The sequence below is a fragment of the Carassius carassius genome, chromosome 11, assembly GCF_963082965.1.
Source record: "Carassius carassius chromosome 11, fCarCar2.1, whole genome shotgun sequence".
Taxonomy (NCBI): domain Eukaryota; kingdom Metazoa; phylum Chordata; class Actinopteri; order Cypriniformes; family Cyprinidae; genus Carassius; species Carassius carassius.
The window spans coordinates 3,676,968-3,695,521 of record NC_081765.1 but is presented as its reverse complement, the minus strand read 5'-3'; the positions used below and the strand labels follow the sequence as shown (position 1 = coordinate 3,695,521).

At 37.4% G+C, this 18,554-nt stretch overlaps 1 protein-coding gene across 2 annotated transcripts in view; it reads right to left on the bottom strand.

Annotated features, from left to right (window-relative positions):
• Window positions 1-18,191, bottom strand: part of kalrna (kalirin RhoGEF kinase a) — a 278,413-nt gene extending 260,222 nt beyond the window's left edge. The window contains exon 1 of one of the 2 annotated variants that reach the window (XM_059561398.1): window positions 17,959-18,191. In XM_059561398.1, the coding sequence (XP_059417381.1) occupies window positions 17,959-18,025 (67 nt within the window). In that variant the 5' untranslated portion in view covers window positions 18,026-18,191. The remainder of the gene's footprint in view (window positions 1-17,958) is intronic. The other variant, XM_059561397.1, reaches the window with a different exon arrangement.
• Window positions 18,192-18,554: the final 363 nt, after the last annotated feature.

Here is an 18,554-nt window from a genome sequence, read left to right as displayed (position 1 = left end):
CTGAATTCACTGTAAGTCACTTTGGATAAAAGCGTCTGCTAAATGCTTAAATTTAATTTAATTTAATTTAAACAACATCCATACAATTAATAATGGGGGGTGCAGTCGAGAGGCTGGAGATCTAGGCTTAAAGGTTGCAGGTTCAAAACTCTCAAGGGTTGATTCAAGAACGCTGTTGTACTCTTGAGAAACAAACTTGACCTCTGGTGAGCTCAGAGTTTGCTTTACATAAAAGCAACAAGCTATGACTATTTAGCAATGCAGTTTATGCAGTAACTACACGCTCTGGCTACAAAGAATGTATTTTTCCATCGATGGACATTCAAAAGTGCCATTGTATTGTGTGTCCCTAGATGGATGGATTTATTCCACGGATGTGTGCTGCATGATACCATAGAGGTACAGTAACAAAAGATAAACAAACTGTTTATAAACCTCTTGCATCCACACCAACAGGTGTCAGTACAAAGTCCAAGACCTCTGAAATGAAGAAGTGACTGTGGAACATAAACTTTACTAAGTGCACCTTTAATATCAATTAGCCAAATTCTGCTTTCTTCTGCTTATAAAATATACCATGGTAATGTGTGTATCATCTGTTTAGTCAATTGTGGTTCAATGGGCTTTCTCATTCCAGGCACTCAGATCCACAATGAGTATGTGGTTTGGTTGCCCTGGAGACAGCCACATATGAGAAAATGACCTTAAATTGCTGGTGACATCTGTTTTTAAATGCACTAAGAATCCAGACATATATTTCATGCATGCTAAAGGGCGCTGGGTTGCTTGTTAAAACAAAATGGATTTGAGAAATCCATCATTTCCCTTTAGTTAAAGAAGAGGAAAAATTCAATTGGCCAAGTGCTTGCCAACAGAATGTAGGGCAGCAGCAGTCAAATGCCACAGACCACCGCAATAAGACATGACTGGATTTGATTCGTTGTCAAAATTTTATTATTTTTTTTATTCCATGTCATCTTAATACAAGTCAGCATTTCAGGTCTTTTTGATCCAAGTTGAATGCCAAATGTCCAAACTTTTTCAAACTAGGACACACACACACACACACACACACACACACATACACATGCATACATGTCTGCCATCCCAACCACAGCATTAAAGAAACAGCTTAGCCCAGACACCGGCATTATTTCCTTAAAGAAACAGTGTACCTAAAAATCATAGCCATAGAATAGTTTGTGTCGAACAGCCCAAAATGTAGGATATATATTCACAGAAAAAAAAAAATATGCTTAAAAGTTGGTCTTATTGATATATATTTGATTTTTTTTATGTATTAATAAATTTTATGTTGATTTAGTTTTTTTTTTTTTTTTTTTTTTTTTGCAGTTTTTGCTGTTTGGAAGTAAATTCCCATTCCCTTGTATGAAAAGGTGCTGCATAAAAAATCTTCAAAACTTATTATTTTGCATTCCACAGAAAAAGAGCGAATGGGTTTAGAAAGTCATTGGGAAATAATGACAATATTTGTTGAGTGGTTCCTTTACGATGGAACAGGAATGTTTGTGTGTGCCTCTCTGTACAATATGAAATCAGTCCTGGTATGCCCTGGAATGCTGCTCTATCCAAAGCTCCCATTTCCAGCGCCACATCCCTTTAGGATGCAAATTCCAACACGTCAGACTCTGGAGATTGTTAAATGGATCACAGAAGCCAGCCTGAATGTTTTTATGTGTGTATATGCATTTCTACATATGCTGAATCACTTTACACATGTTCTTAATTGAACCTTTGTTCATGTCATCAGATTTTCAGGTTTTGTTAGATGCAATTTATTATTATTTTTTATTGATTTATATATATATATATATATATATATATAATGTTAAGAATATCAAATTAGTCATATTAATAGTTGTCCAAGAGCAATGTGAATGCAATCAAACCGCATTTTCAAAAGTAAATTTTTTTGTGATTACTAATAGCATCTTCTCTCTGTTCACTAGCTACCTTCATCCCATTTAGGAGCTCGAGCTGCATCAAATGCTATGGGAACGAGTATGCCCACATCACCAGACTTACAAATCCCCACCCAGTTCTGGAAGCTAGATGAGAGAAGAGTCTTTATAGTGAGAAAGCAATCAGAAATCTCTTCAATAGGCTTGAAGGGAGGCTTAACAGAGAGCTTCCAGCACCACAGCCAGGTCCCATGGAGGGACACGGGATCGTACTGGAGGCCTCAGCCTCAGTGCACCGGCCTGGCCTGCAGGCACTCCAGAACTCACAAAGAAGTGAAAAGCTTCCACTGCAAGGCATACAGTTTCCTCGTAGAGGGAGATCTGGATTGGAGGATGGTCTCAACAACCTCAGTTGAGAGACCGGAAGTTACGACTTGTGCCTCCTCAGGGGCTACACTTATAAGTTCCACAGCTCCAGGCAGGTACGAAAGATCATGTCCTCTGCCTTTGAGAGGAGTTCCCTCCTGCCGGGGATCTCCCATAGAGGGTCGTCGAGAATGGAAATCAGGTCCAAGAACCATACATGAATGGGACCCTCCATGTCGACAATGTAGTTGATAGTGTCGCTGAACAGGCCAGAATGTGCAGGTGGGGTGTCGAGGAGGAAGACCCTGTCCTTTTCTTTCATATCAGCCAGGGACAACCACAGATGCCTCTCTGCTGCCACGGACCAATAGCACTGGTGTTCTCTTTGGTGGTGGGGAATGAAAGATCAGCAGTTCTCCTAAGCTCTGTGATATTATCAGAGTTAATCTCCTTACCTTCATCCTGCTCTTTAAGCAGGTCGATTTGGTTTGCCTGTAACAATGCCATGGAGTGCAGACACACACCAGCCTGACCCTCTGCCGCGTACCCCTTGTTTTTCCCAGTGGCTTGGAGGGCAATGCCAGAGCCTTCAATGACGATGCCTCCCTCGAGAGCTGAATCTGCATGCTTCACTGCCAAGCAAACCACACACAGACTGTGTATCCCCGCTCGTAATTTAACGCAGACAGGGAACACAGAGCCTGTTACGCGATCTGCTCTTGCCCTTCTTAGCCTCATCCTTAGCCATGGAGCTTACTTGGACAGACAACACCAAATAAGACTCACAAACAGAGAGTATGACTGACACAACACAGAGCGCTTGCTGAATGACAGAAAGCTGACACCGGTCCTACCGCACATGCTTTTATAGCTTCCTGATCATCAAGTCACCCGCCCGTGACCTCTCACCCATCTATAGGACTGATTACACATGTGATTTAATGTGTGGTCATGCTGAAGGTGTTCTTGTAGTGATCGACACAGCTTGAGTTCCTGAAGGGGAACTGGTACATTTTAAACTTTTAGCTGCCACGTGTAATCAAAAAATAAATGAATAAATAAATAAATAGTTAAGACTATATTTTCCAGGGCAATTACAGGCAGTTGATAAGATGAACTTCAAGTTATGTTGTTAGCAACATAGTTCAAGGACTTGGTGTTTCCTGAAACCATAGTTCAGCTGAACATTCACAAACATCATCGACCTGTGGTCAGAAGTATAGTTTCTTGTTAGTAAGATATGTGGATTTAAATACATTTTTACTCCCATTCCACTTAAATATATCCATTTGACTTTATATATTTTATCTTAACGTTTTTTTAAGACTGCCCACGTGCATAAAAGTTTAAGGAATTCCCTGAGTATGGCATAAAAAGAAACCTGTGATGAATCAAACATCAAATAAAGCAAAATGGCAAACAAAAATTATTCATCAGCTGCCATGTTCATTACATCAGCATCTCAGAGATCTCTTATCAATAAATAACAAAAGTTATTACTCCAACACATGCAAATTATGTCATTAACTACAGTCCTATATTGTTGAGCCATCATAGTTCCAATGATGGAGATGAGCCTAAGTTTTCGGGAATTAGTCGTGACTAGCTATTTTGTTTCTACAATGATGCATTGTAATATGGTGGTTAAGCAGTGAGTGAATTACCTCATTGTACGGGGAAACACACCTTTGTTCTCAAAATATGGCTTGATAATTACTGTAATATCTTCAGACAATTATGACCCAAAGCAAATCAAAAACGCTAAATTACTTATCTGGCTTCAAAATGGTGAGATTTACCAAAAGGCAGCAACTTTGGGACAATATTAATTTTGATAAATAGTATAATATACGTAAACCATACTAAATATGGTAACTATCAGTAAACTTTTGTAAGGGCACTGAATCAGTTCTGAGCCTAAATCTAAAGTGACATGGATCAGGCTGTATGAAGCTCTGACAGCTTCTTTGTCTTTCTCTCCATTATTAAAAGCTACAGTTATTTCTTACTGGCAGTCAGCAGTACGGTTTACTGTGCCAAAGCTCCCGGTGTGTTCATTAACACACCAGCTGTGTTACACTTCAGCACAATCCCAAAAATGCACACACTATTCACACATCTAAGTATAAAGTAGAGGCTGGCTGCTCCATGCCAGTGACTCAGTCCAAACTCAGATCATCAGTGATTACACCAGTGACAGCCAAAGTGCTCTTAGTCGTGCGAGAGCATTTTCCACCAAGAGTGCTGGTCATTTTCCTTGCTTCTTTGAGAAAGGGTGAAGCAGGAGTGAAAAACCATATTATAGCATCCTTCAAAACCAATCCATGTTCCACAAACACACTTGTTTTTGGTAGGAAACCAGCTGAATGTTACTTATCTTTAAGACATTTTTCCCTTAAGATTTCAACAAGAGGGTCTTTCTCTCTCACTTAGAATGGATAGTTTTCCCAGATGTTCCCAGAAAGCAGATATATATGAGGGTTTTGGCAGAGTTTGTTAATGGGGAGCCCACTTCTCTCTCTAGCCAGACATGAGGAGGGTGATATAATTACAAACCATCTCAAACACATATCAGTGTTTTATAACACCCTCAGAGAAAAAGCAGAGATTTACAACCCTCTCTGCACATCAGTCCACCTGCTAAGAGCCTTCATGTCTCATTTATAGCTAATGGATAACAATACCTTTATAATTTGTTGATTGACTCTTGTCCTTTGGAAGCACTGAGAAACATTTTAACTGTCAGTAGAAATTGCCGCTTATTTTGACAAAGGAACTGCCCACTTACACATCTAACCAACATGTAAAAGTGAATCTCATGATCAGGAACATACTATGTCAAAATAATTTTGCAACAAAGTGGTAGCTCACTGAAATAAATGTGTAACAGTCTCTGTGAACAGTTGCTCAGACAATAATAAATACATCAGCAAAAAATGTATAGACTTTGTAGCTTGAATTCTCAAAGGTAATGAGAGCAAATACTGTTCATTTGCTATGAATTGTTTCAAAATTCAGTACACCTCTCAAAAATTTTAACAACAAACCATGCAAACTGTCAAATCCAATGACTAGGTCATCCTCAAAGTTGTTCATTATGGCAGTCTGGGAACTTGTAAATATAATTTAGTTTCCAGTGACACCAATAAAACCAGAATTTGCATAAGAGCCAACCAATCAGATTAGAGCCTCTAATTTAGAAAAGCTCTTGCCTTTTTTGAATGCTTAAAATGTTGCATTAAAGACAGTTTACACCAACCCGATCTCATGGGAAACTTTACTATTTTCCAAATTATTTTTTGGAAAAAAGTAAGAATGAAGGTCCATCATCACATCACCTTAATTTTGAAAATGTATGTGTCAGAAAAGATGCATTAACAGCTATTCAGCTATTAGCAATTCAGTCTCATGATGTTCAGTTTATGTTCAACTTGTGATGTTCATGATATAAACCACATTGGATATGTGGACTGGGTTTAATGCACTTCACAGGTTACATCCCTGAGAATATATGACTGCAGTCATGGAAATTACGTTTTTTAAACTACAAACACCATAATTGTCGGAAATTTGAAATACTCACTCCTGACAGCATGGTTTATCTGTTTTCTGGGATTTTATAAACACAGGCTCTATACAGATTCAGTGTGCTGCTGAACAGTGCCAAGAAATAGTTGTCCACATCCACATGCATGCTTGCACACTGCTAAAGTCACTGTTTATTGCCTTCAGTTGAGTCGTCACTCCACTGGCCAATCATAAAGAGAGCGATGACCCTAGAAGCACAAATAGACAAACGTGCAAACTCAAGCCATTGAAGCCAAAATGCTTCACATTAATACAGTTTCACTCTGCTACAACAACAACTAATGCTCACTTCATTTTAACCACTTCCTGCTGAAAAATATCTATCTTGGTTAGCTGGTCTTCCAGAATGGTCTGGCACGTGTCAGCTTGGCCATGCTGCGAAACCAGCTAGACCATCTTAAACTAGCGGTTCTGTATGATTCTGCTGTCCTGCGCAAATCCCCATCCCCTTATGAAAATTACATACAGATATTTACTCAAGTCCTTCTCAAAAAATACCAGTTCATCTAACTGCATGTAATGTACATTTCAACTCTGCTACATTTTCATTCAATTGCAGGTGACATGCAAACAGGTGTCAGAAAACAGTGCATTCAGTTCGCATAAGTATATATTATTTGAAAGTATATTATTTCTATAGGAAGTACTTTTTAGAAGTAAGCTGAAGTACTTGTATTCACAGTCAACCATTGATTGGATCTCCACACTCACAGACATCCTCCATCAAGCATCACTGTGTTTATATCTCTCTGTCCACTTGCCTCTATCCCAGTGAAATATAACGCTCTAAAAGCATTAGCCAAGCAGCTCTGTTCTGTTCTGTTCAGCTCAGCTCAGCTCAGTCTGTTCGCCTTAGCTAGCTTTCCCTACACTTTCATCAGTGTGTATGTGTGCGTGTGTGTGTGCTGAACACAGCAGTCTCCTGTCCTGATGTGCTGAATTTCATTTCAACAACATAGCACTCAAACATCACTGTACCTGAAAGAACACAACTAGTCAACATTACACTGCAGGATAAAGAAATCCCCATATGCAAAATATGATATGATAAGATAAATGCACAACGCTATAGAGTGGTGGGTGGTTGTCAGAGTATTGCAATGCATTTGTAAAGGTGGTCTTAGGGGTTTTAGAGTTAGTATTAAATTTAAATCTAGTTTCTAAAAGCATGTTATTCATTGTAAATGACTGATCCAAGTAAATGTGTCATTCTTTTATTTATTTGCTATGACCTTGTAATTTGAATTGAAATCTCAAAACTCGTATGCTGGTCAAGTCTTTTAGTCTGCTTAAACTCCGCCCCTTTCTTACAATCGACTGCAAGCTACATTTAGAGCTGCCTCCATCCAATCAACAACTGATGAAGTCCCTGCACTACACTTTTTTTTTATCAGTTTCACTCATAATACAGTGTATGTCACAATACAGAAGAATAGCTCTAAAGCTGTTGATACACGTTTGATGAATGAATCTCTGACTTACATCATACGTACATCTGCACTTTGTTTTTAATGATGAGAGAATTCACTGAGCGAGCGCACACACTGAACAACAAAACGCCGGTGCTTCAGCGATGACTGATCCGAACGACCCTTTGATTGGCTGTAGCGCTCATAAACTCAATAGACTTGTGTGTGATTGGTTATAATGCGCAACGGTGTAAAAACGTGACAAAAAATAATAATGATGCAACAAGGAGCAGATCTAAATTTAATGCTGTTGTTTCATTTTATTCGCGACAGCCATAATGGATTTAGTTGAACTGCACAGCAGCATTTTTGTCCATGTGTGCTACCATAGTTTATACAAGCAGAAACCGATATTATGTTTTTTGATGAGCCATCATTTAAAATTGGAATTTCTCTGGATTTCCAAATCCTTGGGAACTTTTGGGATGACGTAAGTGGACAACTGCATGAAACATATAACACTGTGCAAGAGGTTTTGGGATATTTTATTAAGAAATCTTACAAACGGTTCCTTTTTATTTATCATTTACAGGGTGAAATATGTATGTCTGATCACTTAGAACAGTATTAGTGCCTTAACAAGGCACTTGATTTGAGAAATCCTTTATGTCTGTAAAGGTCAAGTTATATAAACAGGTCAAGTTACATGGCAAAGTTTAATTGTTAATAGTTTAAATCCAGTACTGTATATCTAAGCAAATGGCACTAATGGCCAGCTGCAAGCGACTCTTCTTGTCTTCATTGTCTCTGTCTTTATCTCTCAAATCATCGCTCACTCAGTTAGCAGTAAATAAAATATGCATGAGCACTCTCTGGTTCCCTGCATGAATCCTCAAGGAGCCTTTGGCCGTGTGAGCGTGTGCGTCCAGCCTAGGAGAGGTAAGTTCATCGAATGTTAACCAGGGTTTAACCCTGGATTTCGAGTTTGAAACACCCTTAACCCGGGGTTAGGCATAATGTGAAAAACTAGTATGCATTCTTATGCCAATTATTAGCCAATTAGAGTCATGAAGTCATTTTTCTGAAGCTGTGAGGACTCTAGTGAGTACAATGAATGGGACAGGAAAAGGTATTTGACCATTTCATCAGTGCACACATCACCTTTAATAAAGGTCTGTTTTATCATCGAGCCTTTTAAAGGCCTGCAGATGAGACATGTAGTTGAAAATTGCACATTAAGAATAAGCAGAATTAGCTGTTGGAATGGTGAGTGGAGCAGCATCTTAATCAGTGGAGCGCAGATGCAGAGTCATAGGTCTCCAGGGGATTGTTCCCTCGATCCATCTAAAAGCCTCATTCAAAGCAGACGCTCAGCTAATGAGATCTGACTCCATTAGACTGCAGTGCTAAGTGTCCATCCACGCTTACGTAGTGCAGGAACAGACTGCAGAAATGGGGATCCCTCTCACTAAAGCCCAACTCCCTCAACGTCTTATCATGACTCTATAATCCATTCAGATCTGCTCTCACTCGCGCTATAAACCCACTGCCTCGAACACCGTGTGTGTTTGGGTTACTTATAGCTCTAGTTAAGGGAAAACTAAAAAGATAACATTGTGGACAAATGTGTGCCCAGAAGTGAGTTTGGAGATGCACTGATTTATACAAAAAATGTGGGTGGAGTTTGTGTTTGGTTAGTTTGAAGTCATTATAGTGATTTTATATAAAAACAATTGAAGTCTAGTGTCAGATAGACAAAACTGTGTGTGTTTCTATGAGAGGGAGAGAGAGAGAGGTAACGACAATAAAGGGATGGAAAGTGCAAACTGGAAAACAGAGAAAACCACAAGAAATGAGAGGCAAAAGAGGTGACACATGCTGGCCGTCAGTGGAGTGTGCGTGCTCTACGCTCTATTGTTCTTCCTCACACCTCACACTGCCCACGAGTGGGGCACAGACAGCGTGGTGTAGGGGAAAGGGGAAACACACACACACACACACACACACACACTTGGCAGGGAGCCAAGGTTTTCCCAGCACCGGCTGTGTGTCAGTCTAATCAGTCTGAATCAGACTGTGGTACTGAAGGATTTTATCTGCAGTTTCCAGCCTTGTCTCATGCACACATGAACACACAGAAACATTCAAGAAAGGTGTGTATATTACAGTTTACATTCAGAATTTTATTCTCTCTCTCTGTATACTTATAAAATATAATAATAATAATAATAATAATAATAATAATAATAATAATAATAATAATAATGCAATAAAATCCACTAAAAGAGAGTACACTTTCATGACAATGTTTCTTCAAAGATGTAAATAAAAAAAATACTTTAAAATACATTTTATATCATTATTATTATTATTATTATTATTATTTTATATTTTTCTTCTTATTTTAGAGAAGTGCTTTGTTATTTTTGTCAATGATGTTCATTTGAACTTCCAATTCATCAATAGAAAACATCTATAAATAATCAGCACGATTGTTTTCAACATTGATAATAATGAGAAATGTTTGTTAAGCACCAAGTCAGCATATCGTAGTTATTTCTGAAGGATCATGAAGACTGGAGTAATGGCTGCAAAGACTTAAAAAAGGGAAAATAGGTCTTTTAAATTGTAATGCTATTTCACAATATTACTGTTTTAATGTATTTTTTGAACAAATAAATGCAGACTTGGTGAGCATTTTTTCACATTACAAAATAATTTGGTTGTTTTTCTTTCCTTATATACAGTATACAGCAAAACAGCACAGGTCATTATGTCATTATAACAGTGACTAGCCAGCTGGCGAGCACGCTTTATTTACTTGCCAAAGCCAATTTCCACCTCTCTCTTCTGACTACACTGAGTGGAAACAGATCCAGATCTGCCAAAAAGCAAACCAGGACTGCATCATGTTTAGAAGATGCATGCTGATTCATGAGTGCTTTAAGACCAAATCATATTGTAAGAGACTTCAAAAATGCATTCAATACCAGGTTGCTCAGGAGATACCAATCCCTGCAATGTATTAACTGTTTCTGTTTGGTTATAGCCCTTAAGAAGAGTTTGCACTATATGAGGGAAAGATATAAAGTGCATTATGCTCATATGGTGTGCATAAGCTTATAGTGCATATCCCACCATGCTTCAATAAATGAGTGTAAACTGAAGAATCTACATTGTGTGTGAGACAGAGTGACAGAGAGCGGTCATGTGTGTAAGAGATCCAGTCAGTCCAGTCGTATCACTCAAAGAGGAAATCAGTCCTCAGGGCAACACAATCAACCAGCTGTCCACAACAGCCTGTTTTGCACATTCAAACACACACACACACACACACACACACACACACACACACATTCTCACATGGCCTGGTGTCTTTAATTCTGATTAGCTCTACCTCCTAACAAATCTTGCACTTTGTTCACACTACACATGAATCCAATTTGTTTTTCAAATCAAAATTTTCTAAATGTTTAGGTCAGAACAGTTATTGTGTGTGAGTGAAAAATGTAACACACATTCAAGATGTTCTGTTGTGGTTTTCCAATAATCATTTTACTTCAGTGAAAGGAACAACAGCTGTCGTTTGGCCATTGCTGCCACAGGTTTCTCATAAATCCTTCTTGTTACTGGCACATATTTGCCAAAAATGTTTGTCAGTAATGTCAAAATGTTCATTGATGCCAAATGTTATCAAACCTCTCGCCACAAATCAAGTTTTGGCAGGGGTCACTGTCTGCACTGATGAAAGCAGATCATTTGTTCAGACAGTTTAGTCAATATCTGGTATTTCTACTTCATTTGCCTTTGTAGTGATGTAAACATCAGCAAGAGACGTAAGAGTGCATGCCATCTTGTTGTGGCATTAAACTATCAGGGAACACCAGACAACATAAGCATCTGTATTTAAACATGCATGCTTACATGAACTCAGTCACAATTGATTACATAGCCTGCCTCCACCCAATGTATTGATCAGATGATTGATTAACTAAAAAATTAATAACCACCTTAGAGTGGACAATAGATCACAGACTCTTCACAAAAACACACAATGGCTCATTTCATAAATGCATATAAAGTCATATTTGCCTCATCTGATGTTGTGAGCCAGTTACACACAATCATTTACTGTTTAATAAGCAGTGCTAAAGAGGAATTCTGAAGGAAGTAACAGCTTATAACAGGAAGGATAACAAAGGAGGGGTCCAAATATGACAATCAACAATTATTATGAGAGGAGAGAGGTCATTCTCAAATTTCTCAGAAACTAACCTCTTTATACTAAGAATAGCAGCCAAATTAATGTACTCAGAGATGCAATGACTCATATTCACGTATTCATGGGTTCAGAGAAATAAACCATTATATGATTTAAAAAGAGCTACACTCATAAAAAAGAAGTGTAAAATTTATTGATTGCGCACTTGCAGTGCACTTCTAATTTTAAAAGTATGTTGCTAAAAAAAAACGCAAAAATGTAATCGTAATGATTTAATGTTATTAAAATGTTAAATATATTTGTATTACTCTAGAGCACATTTTAAATAATTGTTTTAGTAATATTTTGTCATGCCTTTAAGTACATTTATTTTACATTGATTGTAATTTTAACTGTAGTGTAATATTCAAACTTTATATTTAAAGTTTAAGTATTAGTACACTTACAGTATAAAAAAAAATCCTGATAATTTACTCACCCCGATATCATCCAAGATACTCATGTCGTTGTCTTCAGTCGCAAAGAAATTAAGGTTTTTGAGGAAAACATTCCAGGATTTTTCTCCATATGATTTATTTCAACGGGGATAAACGGGGTTGATGGTCCTAATTGTGGTTTCAATGCAACTTTACAAAGCGAACGTGCAAAGAAAGTCAAATGCCCTTTACAAAAAATGTAAAACAATGATGTCGGAGGATTTCGAAATTGGAGAATATTAGATTTAGTTTTTTGCTCTACCCTACCTTTTTTAACCAGAGTGCACAGTCGAAAGGATGACCGCGCCTGACCTTTCAACATGATTACGTAATCCATGAACTTGCAGACGTGCATTGCAGAGCTAGTGCAAGATGTGCATTTATGGTTAAAAAGTATATACTTTTTTGCAGATCTTTTCATTAGACAAGACCCTTATTCCTTAACTCGGATCGTGTAGAGCCCACAATTTAACAATTTAAGTCCATCATATGGAGAAAGATCCTGGAATGTTTTCCTCAAAAAGCTTAATTTGTTTGCAACTGAAGACAGAAAGACACAAACATCATTAGTAAATTAACCAAGAAGTAAATTACCAAGAAATGTTCATTCTGGAAATGAGCTAATCCTTTAATATATTTTAAAGGTACTGAACGGCAACTTAATGTTTAAATACATGTAATACAACACAGCAAAATCTCCAGTGTTGAAATCCTAGTGCTGGGTACTTTTAGAGTAAAGTGTTAAAGTTGTGGTGTTGAATTTTAAAGGATTAACACTAGCTAGTGTAAACAGCGTAAATACGTATAAATTCGCAGAGTCAGTATATATACAGTATGTATATATAGATATATATGTGTGTGTGTGTGTGTATGTATTTGTTTGTTTCATATGTAATATATATATTGATATATTTTCATATATAGTCATTTGTATACATTTTATAAATAACTTTTCAATGTACTCAAACTCTCTATATACTGAGTGAGTTAAATTGTTCACCATTCAAAATACATTTGTGCCCTCACGAATTTGCAGTTCAAACAAGTGTGTTCTTAATTAAGATAACAGATTACAATAGTATGATAGGACACATCAATTGTCAATATCAAGCAGCAAAATTAACTGTTTTGTACAGCTAAAAATAGCTGGACGCAAATGAGACCGGAAGCTACACCCACAGAATTTACAAATGGCGGCACCCATTTATACATCAGGAAAAAGGTGGATAAACCTAATGAAAGAATACATATGGACCAAATAAGAATACGTATTTTGTGCCTTTACACTGATTTGCTTTGACATTATGTTTTAATTTTTGTAAGAACATGTTGTTAACATGTATTGAAAACACTAAATGTGAAGGCATTTTGGTGCAGGGATAAATAGTTACAATGTTTCAATTTAAATAAATAAATGTAAACATGTATTCATTTGTGGATTAATTCATTTATTGGCATATATACATTCCAGCAGTGTTAACCCACGTGGAAAGAACCTATATAAACATATATGATTCAATATAGGTTTTGATATATGTTTTTAATATTTGTGACATATATAAAATTGCCCGTTTTCCTATATCAAATGTACATATATGTACATATATGCACACATATATTTACACATATAGGTACATATATGCATGTATATATGTACCTATATGTTCACCTATAATAGTAAATATATACGCATATATACAGCATATATTATCATATATGTGCATATACACTGCATATAGGTTTCATATATGCGCATATATCCACATATAGGTTCTTTCCATGTGGGAAATTTGACTTGAATTGAGTTAATTGTACACTGGCCTTTTTGCTGTGCAGGAGTTTTTTTGTAATGCTAACTCAATACACTGGAGTTAAAGGAGCTGTATGTAAGAAATCTATTTCAATTAATCATAAAATGGCCCTGATGTGTCACTAGACATTAAGAAATCATGTTCATTTCAAATACTAATATCACTGACAACAGTAGTCCGGCCAGGATATTGTCATTTAAAAAGTGGACTTGCAGCCCTCAACTGATGTTGATGTTGTCATTTTGTTTTTGGCCTGACGCACCTCCCTCCACCTATCTACCAATCACGAAGTCAGCAGTGTTTCGGGATCCTTGTTGCCAGCTTTGCTGTAACCTACCCTAACTCCAGTCGGCTAAAAATGTCTACTGTTACTAAATCAAAAAGACCTCGTTATAATTCATAAATTCGTTGTGACAAAGTCCGAAATAAAACCAGAATTTGTATTGGAGATGCTTTTGAAAGATGGAGACAGCTGAAAATGGAGAAGAATTTGAACACAGACGCCAACGTTGCTAGTTTTCTCCTGGACAGGTAAGATTCATCTATGCTTGGCTAACTTGTACTTGATGTCAATGGACATTTCATATATTCATGACAGTCGAACAAAGTTATGCATGTTTGTGCAAAGTAACATAACGTTAGCTCACATGGACGTATGCTAACATTAGCAATGCATTACAGGAGCCCGTTTCTCTGTCATTATGCTGAGACGCTGAGGAAAACAACATTAGCACACCCATTATGGCAATTTGAAACGTAATACATCTTTACGATTATACTGTCTCATATACGAGCATAAATCTTTACTATTATAGTTAACTAATGACAATTAGTAAATTTTTAAAATACATAATTACTTATAAAAATATCTCTCATGAATTAGCAGAAACATAATTAACAGAAAAACAACTAACTGTGTACGTCTGTTCGTCACTTGCCATTGGAAGCTCATTGAAGCAGCCTACGTTTCTGCTGAATCCTGCAGCTTATCTGGCAACCTCGAGTCAGAGGGTATACACCGCTCTACAGTATTTTTATAGTGATTGCAGTACCAGTTTTGGCCACAATCCTATATACGGCTCCTTTAAAATATCAAGAGTTAAAATCTATCTTAAAGGTGTTAAATTGTAACTCTTTACACTGGTGTTAAGGAAAAATCAACACTCTGGTGTGGACCAAAGTTGTTTTTTAACTCTATATCGAGTACATATAACTCATTCATAGTGCTAAACAAGTAACACTTTGAAGAGTGTTAATGTAACTCTGAAAAGATTGGGACAATATGTACACTTTTTCGGAGTTGATTTTAACTCTGCTAGAGTTGAATTAACACTTGCAATTTTGCTGTGAAGATTCAAATGACTTTAAATGGTTAAATGCTTGTAAGTACATTGAAAAGTACACTTTTTAAACAAAATTTGAATTTGAAATTACATATAAATATGTATTTATGTGGGGTCAAAAGCCCTCCAAATATAAACTAAATTCAGTTATAAACTGTACGTTTGGTTCTAATATAGAGTATATTCATTTAAATGTATTGTCATGATAAACACTCTCTGTGTAAAGCAGACTTATTTTTCACAAGGGCACACAGCCCTGTTTTGGTATAGAAGTTCATCTAACCATAAATACTGAATACACAGGCAGCGAGTGAAGGTATAAAACCCTCTTCAGATCGCTGAGTATGGCGCTTGTGAATGGATTACTGTTCACTCAGCCACGTAACATCTTTCTCTAGGAGGGCAAACACCCACTTCAACTGGATGTGGCAGAAGGGAGAGGATTTATGGTCCCATTCACTCGGCCCCTCTCTTCCTCCTTTATATCCTCCTGTCTTTTGGTTGGCCCCAGGGGTACAGGCTGCCAGGATGTATCTGTATATCTATTGATGACAGCCGACGGATGTGGTCTGCAGGCAGATGTCCTCCCTTCCACCGGGTAAAACCACAGTAAAAACCCCTCTGCTCTTTGATTCCTCACCCAGCCCTCCAAACATCTGCAAATCATTGGCACTGCAGATCTCAAAACAGCTCAACAATGCCTTTATGATCAGGCCTAAAAATAGCCTGCTTTGTTCTTTATTTGCTCTGAAGTTCTAGGTGAGAAAAAAAGCCTCAATATTGCTTCTAAACTGCCATGGAACTGATCGTGAGCCATTTTCTGTCAGCTTTTTTGCGGAGGTTTGATATTACTTTGTGATTGGACTTACAAAGCAGATGAAATAAAATCCCATCTACATTGATGGAGGCCACTAGAGAGCCGAATACTGCTTACTCCCCAGTCAAGGTTATGTTTAAGGGTGGACTTTCATGCTTGTTTTTGTGTCTACAAATAATTTTCGTACGCTGTACAAATGCAAGGCTTATTTGGAAATATGTGCTTAATGGCGTTGTTACTGCAACACTGTTATCACGTACCTAAGTACCTACATTTCAAAGTAAAAACTTTTTGAGCTTTGCAGAAATGCATTTCCAATGACTTTCCAATGTTTTTCCATCAAATTGGGTTGGATTGTGATAGTGACTTTGTTGTGGCCACCTGGAACACACTATTAACCATAAATCAACACCCTGGCAGCCACCAACAGCACTTTATTATGGTTGCAAGCTCTGCAAAAAAAAAAGCTTTAGAAATGTAAAAATCTGGTTCAGTCTGTCAACATTTAGACGCTTCCGATGTCCAGGAGTTCCAACTATTTTTGTGAGTTAACTCTGAAACTCTTTTGCTATTTATCAGCTTGTGCTGGCAGATATGACCTTCAGCTCAAAAACTGAGATACCTCACACTCTTCCTCCAAAAGAAACTCACCTTGAACCCCACTCGCATTCAGAAGACAGAAATAAAGGCAGCACAGTTGTGTAGTTGAGGTAACAAGTGGAAAAACAAGTTTCTGCAGTAGTCGTACATGTGTGTGCACATGAGAGATTGTAATGTACCAGCATCCTGACCTACAGACCCCCGGGGGGTTCTATTTTGACCTCATGTCCACTTTTAGACGTTAAAGGTTGTTGTGAAAACATTGCTAATATATGATAGTTTCACTCAAAAGACAAATTGTAAATATTTACATCCACTTTGCAAAGACAATATGAACAACATAAATAGCTTAGATACATATGTTACAAGGACATTGCTTGTTACAACTGTGCATATGGCAACAATTATAGAATCGCCGGACCTAAAATCTGTAGACTCCAGTCTTCCTAACGTAAAGACCAAAAGCTTATAGAAGAGGATGATTTTTATACAAAGCCTCCCACAAACTGCTGCTAAGCACACCTCCCACTAAAACTTCTTGAAATATCCAACACCCAAAAGCAATGTGCTTTTGCACAAATGACACATATTAACAGAGGAGTGTTTGTAATTAGCTTCTTTCCAATCACGGCCCCATGAGTCCAGCATGAATCCCAGTTAAGGATATAAAAGTGACAGTGATTTGACACTTAGTCGGCAATGAGACAGCCATTTTGTGTTTTACAGCATGCAAATGAATAACCACAATCCTGAGAAATAATGCATGAGAAGTTATCAAGCAGCTGTGTGGTACTGTAATGTGCTGTGCTGGGCTGGGCTTTCAGACTAAAGCTCATTGTAGCTGTCAATCCAAACAGGATAACGGTAGCCTACTAAAGCTCAGCATCCCCATCACACAAAGCTGCACTTCAAGCATACTTAAACCACATAATGCCATGATTAATCCCATTTAGTTTCAGTTTGACTTCGGGTTTCTTTAATCTTCTATTGAGCTTATTTAAAAAAATAAAAATCGATTTCTTAATTCAGCGTGATTTGTAAACAAAAACTACATTGCCAAAGCAGCGCCAAATAGGCTACACAAAATAATAGGCTATAATAAAATTGAATAACTGAGAAAAAAAAAAAATAAGTCGGCCTATTAACAAAGGATGCATTAAAAGAAATTCAAAATAAGATTAAAAAGCTGTGAAAATAAATAAAATAAGCAATTGGTAAATTAAAGAGAAATACACTGCGAAGGTAAACGTCATGCAAAGGTGCACAGAAATTATGAATATAGTATATATATATATATATATATATATATATATATATATATATAAAACTTATAGCTCCAACTTTTGTAATATAAGCCAAGGTTTCTACGGAGATCCGGTCTCTCCATCTCTCCTCTCATCGTACCTGTTTTGAAGAAGGCATCCGTGTCTGATTCACTGGGTCCGTCCTCCGCCGCTTCAGCAGAATTCATCTTTCCTCTTAGATCTCACAGTTTAAAACAACGGGGAATATATCCAGATTCAGCGCTCCATCATCTCTTTACTTCTGTGTTTTGACGGCACAGCCCTCGATCAGAGCGACAAAGCGCAGCTCTGCATTGGCTCCTATTGTCTCCAGATGCGCCTCTCCTCCTCAGATCGCTTTTTCGCTTCTTTTGAGTCTGTTCTTTTGAACCGGTTCACCAATTGGACTGGTCGATTCTTTCGCGAAATGGTCTTGTCCGGTCGGAGCGGTTATCAGAAGAGCTTTAATTCCAAGTGCGTTTACACACACACTTGAAATTCGTCTTGGTGTCAGGAGCTTCCGGTTCAGAAAGTAGGCAGGCAGACGTACATATAATTTAAGGTAGGGTAGATTTATAAAGTGAAATAATAAAGTGAATAGACAATTAGAAAAAGAAAATATCAGACAGAATAGTGAATGTGAATATGGCCAGGGGAAAAAGAATAGCCTACTGAATAGTTCTTTCGGTCTTGTCAAACTCGAAAATGATAGAGACT